This window comes from Penaeus monodon, chromosome 35, assembly GCF_015228065.2.
Source record: "Penaeus monodon isolate SGIC_2016 chromosome 35, NSTDA_Pmon_1, whole genome shotgun sequence".
Lineage (NCBI taxonomy): Eukaryota > Metazoa > Arthropoda > Malacostraca > Decapoda > Penaeidae > Penaeus > Penaeus monodon.
In genome coordinates, this window is record NC_051420.1 from 11770597 (window position 1) to 11775596 (window position 5000).

General features: G+C 40.0%; 2 protein-coding genes across 5 annotated transcripts in view; one reads left to right on the plus strand and one right to left on the minus strand.

The window, feature by feature from the left end:
* LOC119595077 (serine palmitoyltransferase 2-like) overlaps positions 1-4093 on the minus strand; it is a 32739-nt gene extending 28646 nt beyond the window's left edge. For all 4 annotated transcript variants that reach the window (XM_037944221.1, XM_037944219.1, XM_037944222.1 and 1 more), the window contains exon 1: positions 3924-4093. In XM_037944221.1, the coding sequence (XP_037800149.1) occupies positions 3924-4055 (132 nt within the window). In that variant the 5' untranslated portion in view covers positions 4056-4093. The remainder of the gene's footprint in view (positions 1-3923) is intronic.
* Positions 4094-4263: 170 nt separating this feature from the next.
* The window catches only part of LOC119595233 (reticulon-1-like), a 92226-nt gene continuing 91489 nt past the window's right edge, over positions 4264-5000 (plus strand). Inside the window, exons 1-3 of the mRNA XM_037944397.1 lie at positions 4264-4329; positions 4482-4930; positions 4963-5000. The exon at positions 4963-5000 is cut by the window's right edge and continues 777 nt beyond it. Coding sequence (XP_037800325.1) covers positions 4264-4329; positions 4482-4930; positions 4963-5000 — 553 coding nt within the window. The remainder of the gene's footprint in view (positions 4330-4481; positions 4931-4962) is intronic.

Here is a 5000-nt window from a genome sequence, read left to right on the forward strand (position 1 = left end):
TGAGCACTTGTGGAGTTATTCAAGTGTAAGCAAATATTCACTAAACAAATCTACAATGGATATTACACGTCCAGGTGGCAAGGTCGTAAATTCATGTTCACAATTATAAGAAGGCACTTATGAAAATATTTAGAGAAAGAAAAGCAAGCACAACCATGACTCATAATGCCTCATAATTATTCTCTGAACCCTTAGTATCAGTACAATGCATCATTGCACATAAAAACATATAATAATTAATATGCATATAAACTATAATCACAGTACAGTAATCAATCAATAAACCTCATTCAAATGTCCTAGTTTGTTCAGCAGATGACATAAGATCTGGGTCTCGACTTTTAAATCCTCACCATCACTCCCTAATCCTTTTTGCATTTACTTTTTCAAAATTGAAATATGAAATGTCAGCAACAAACACAACATATTTTCTTTTTTATTTAACACCTATTTTCTGGAGGGAATGTGTAAACTTTCAACTAAAGCTTTTCACAGTTAGATCCTTATCAAATAACGAATAATGGATTTAACATGCTCATTATCGCAAAACAAACAATATCAAAGAGTAGAACACTTAAAATCAATTAACCAAAGTGTACTCGCTTCAGTAATAAATACCTATTTATACCTATTACTAGTCCATAAACTGTAGGAGGTGTGTTCTGTGTGTACTTGGCAGAGAGGCAAATTTACAGAGAAAAATGAGCAAGGCAAGGAAAATACCAACTTGCCATAAATGAAGAAGTCAAATACTGTAGACAGGCATTTTTACAAGCAAGAAAGATGAGCATCATCTGTTCTCAAAAGGTATACTGTACAGTATAGCATGCTCAGCTGCTGAGGAGGTATACAGCAGTTTATGGGTTCAATGACTGGATATTTAAGGCAGAAAAAAATACTCTCACTTTCCCCACTTTGCATAATAATAATAATAATATAATAATAATAGTAACAGTAATAATAATAATAGCAACAATAATAATAAAATATGTTCAGTGCCTGCATTCTGATTTGTAAACAATTATGGATAAGATCATTTCTAACATTATGTTTGGTAATGCACAGAAATAAGCCAGCCAAAATCAGAAATTCAGTTTTCAAGAAAATCCACGTTATTCCACTAAAACTGTACGGACAGACATTACAGCATCAGTATATTTTCTTTAGTATAATCTGTGATGTAGGAAAGACTAGAAGAATACTTTACTAAAAATCTTATATTGGTATTAGAATTAATATATATTTTTAAGAGTGTCCAAAAGTTGCTCAGAACCATGAAAATGATCTGACAGACATTCCCAAACTTAAACATATGAACTACTATTCACTATTCACCAACCAATTTTTCTATCTCTGTACATGCAAAGACTAATATCTCATAAATCAGTACTCTTGAATTGAAGCAAGAAACTCACTTTCATTAACTCTTGACCCTTGTTCTTACTACTTCACTCTCCCACACACTCACATTCTCACTCTCACTTGTTCTGTGAAACTCCAAAGTAGTGTCCCAGACAAATAATTCAAAATTCTAGTCTCAAACCTTCAATTCAAATAAGAAAACTATGGAAATGATGGGTGAGGAAGAGGAAGAGGAGGAGGAGGAGGAGGAGGAGAAGAAAAACAAAGATAGAATTAAATGACTTTCAAAACTATAATTACAGCCTACTTAAAGGACATGACTAATATCCTGGGAGGGTTCAAGCCATAAAGAGACACAATATATGGCCTTGATACTTGTGTTCATAACTCTGAAGTTTGGCTGAGTGTTCAATCCACTAATAAACATATATTGTGGCCTTGACAAGTGCATTCATATTCTAATCTATATTTCCTTTAGTAGTGATCGATATATACACTTAACATAATTTCAATCACATTTATAATGAATGATAGCTGCATTAGGCATAGTATCTATCATTAAAATTAGATAATATTCATCACACAATATTTGTAAGACTTATTATAAAAAAAAAAAAAAAAAAAAAAAAAAAAAATCCTAAATTAACAAAGTTAAGGACTTTTCTGCAGCATTAAATATAAGATTTCAATACCATCCATTAAACACATACACCTCAGAAAAATGGGCTTAACGCAACTATCTACACTAATTTCTCTCAACGAAAGTGATAATTGGTGATACCGACACATGGCAGTCAGTCCCCTCCCCCCCCGGCTAAACATTGTTCTTACCTTGGTATGCATGGCAAAACAGAGCTGAAATTTGAGAGCAATGACTGGACTTGCACTTTGAACCCTGTTTTCTACAGTCTTTTTCTTTTATTCTGTCTGCTGATGATTTCTTATACTGACAACTGCAACTTTTTGTCCTCTATAAGAAAATAATTTTCAATTTGCCCTAGCTTAGTGCCTTCATCACAAGATTTCAAAAGAAAATATGTTATGTAAGGTACGGCACATGTGTTGTAGACAATCACCTCATTTACTTCCATTGTATATCAAACTTGTTAACAACCATACACTTCTTATCATACTATTATCATTGTCATTATTACATCTAAAGTTTCTCTTATAACTCTGACATTATGCTAGTAATCCTTGGAAAGTAATTAAAGCATTTCTTGAAATATAATATCTATCCAAATATGATTATGACCATGTTTGGGGGGAAAAATACAGAAAAATATTAGTGCACAATATTTAAATCAAGTTTCAAATATTTTCACTTCAAACTTTTCAACTTTCAGAAACTTGGTGTGGGTTGTTGCACGGCACTTCTACCTGGCCTGTATCCACAGAGAAGGCTCAAACCAGCAGACCAGAATCTGTCTTTCCAACAGCTGCTACACTAACACTTACACCCTTTAATTCTTACCCCTTCGCATATGATTTCAACAAATGCAAAATATTCAGCTGATTTTGCCCAAGAAAAATCCCACTGTATCCCTACAGCTAGGAAAAATTAATAATCTTCCTATCTCTCAGAACTGACACCACTGCAACCACACCCTGGCTTAAATTATGCCATGCTCCCTACATCATTCCAAAGTTCAACCTAATTTTATTTCTCTTCTAAAAACTCTATAACCGCACAATTCTAATAGAGATTTACATTAATAAGGGGAGGGGGGGGCTTTTAGTCTAATGATATTGTTTTAGAAACTACTGCTGTCATGGAATTTTCAGGAAGAACTTTCAGGAAACTCCAAATCATAGAACTTTCCCTAATACAACCTTTGGAAAAGTACACCTAAAGTATACATAACATCAACTGAGCTAACACAATAAGCTAATACAATGTTGAAAAAAAAATCAGTACAAATGATGCAAATGATAAAACAGAAAAAGGGGGAAAAAAAAAGAGTCCATTCCCTTCTTTCTAACACACAAAAACAAGGCTCTCACAGACAACCAATCCCTCAAACCACGCCAAAAGAAAGTCACATGAGAACAACAAAAACCGCCTCTTACCATTTCTGTTCCTTTGGCCATTCCAAAACTTGAATAAAAATATATAAATAACCAAAAAAAAGATAAAACTAAATAAACCCCTCCAAGTTTCGATTTCTTTTCTCATAAGTCCAGGTCGACTGCCTCGCCGCCGTACTCACGAAGCGACCCGAGCCTCACGCGACACGATAAAGGGGATTGTGACATGATTAAAAATTAAGCAATATCAATCGACATGACATTCCTCCTGACATTCCACGCCTCGTATTTTCCTTTCCTTCTGTGGCTTCTGGTAATTTGGGTTGGGGTTTGTGACTAGGTTATGGTATTCATTGCAGTGCCGAGCGAGAAACGGGCGAGGAAAGTGCGCATTTCACTTTTTCCCGAGCACGAGCGAGGTAATTAAAAGGAATGTCATGAGCAGGAGCTGGGAGTGGTGCGAGTCGCCCCCGTCCCGTGACCTGAATTGACAACACGATTTCTACGCTATTTACGAAGGTAAAGGCGCTAACCTGGTGGCAGATCTTTTCCTCTGGCTCTTGGATGTCGTTCGTCGCTGCATTTTCTTTGCTACATGATGAATATCCCTGTTGGTTTAATAGTTTTTGTCGTGGGACCTGGTCGAGCTCGCTGTGCGCCACCATGTTTAGGTGTCCACGGCGAGGGGGGGCTCATGAGGCGCCCGAAACTCCTCTGATTGGCTCATCCGAACGACCCGCTTCTCCTCGGCCAATCAGCACGCCGTGTGAGTTTTCGTTATTGTTTTACTTGGACTCATTTTTTATGTGCGTTTTAAGATTTGGTTTGTATGGAAGTTTTATTATTAATATTAAGGACATAAATTCCAATCAAATGGAAGACTTTCTCATTCCAGAAAAGGAAGGAAAGTGCGGTCAAATTGCGAGTAAAGATCGGCAGGTGCGGCCCGTCATGGCGCCGAGTGCAAGGGGGCGGTCGCGTCGTGGAACAAGACAGCGTGTGTCGAGTGCGTGCAGGGACACCTCACACTCGCGCTCGGGACCACCGCTAGTTTCGTGTTCTGTGTTGAACCGTAGCCTGTAACGTGTCAGAGGGAATCAGCAACATGTCTGACTTTGATCACTTCTCCAACATGTCGAGTAACAGTGCCGTGGAACTCCAGCCAGAAGCCAGAGGCGCCCGGATCGAATCGAGACTCGCTCAATCTCGACGACTTCGAGAAGGTCGAGGCCGACCAGCTCCCTCCTGTGGCCCAGGGCTTCCAGGCGGCCGCCGGGCTCATGGGCGACCTCGTGTCCCAGGCCTCCTCCGCGGCGCCCGACAGCTCCTCCTTCGCCGGCGGGGTCACGCTCGACTCCAGCCCCGCCTTCGACACAGGCCTGCTCTCGTCGGCCGCGCCGCCCTTCGCCAGCGACCCCTTCAGGCTGGAGGCGACGGCCAGCGACCCCTTCGCCAAGGACACGGCGCCCAGCGACGCCTTTGCGTCCTTCTCCCTGTCAGCCGACCCGCTCTTGGGAAAAGCCGAGTCCTCCGAGGCGCCGTCAGCTGATGCGCCAGCCTCCACCCAGGCTGACACAGGCCCGTCATCAGCCCCGCCACCTGCCGTCGCC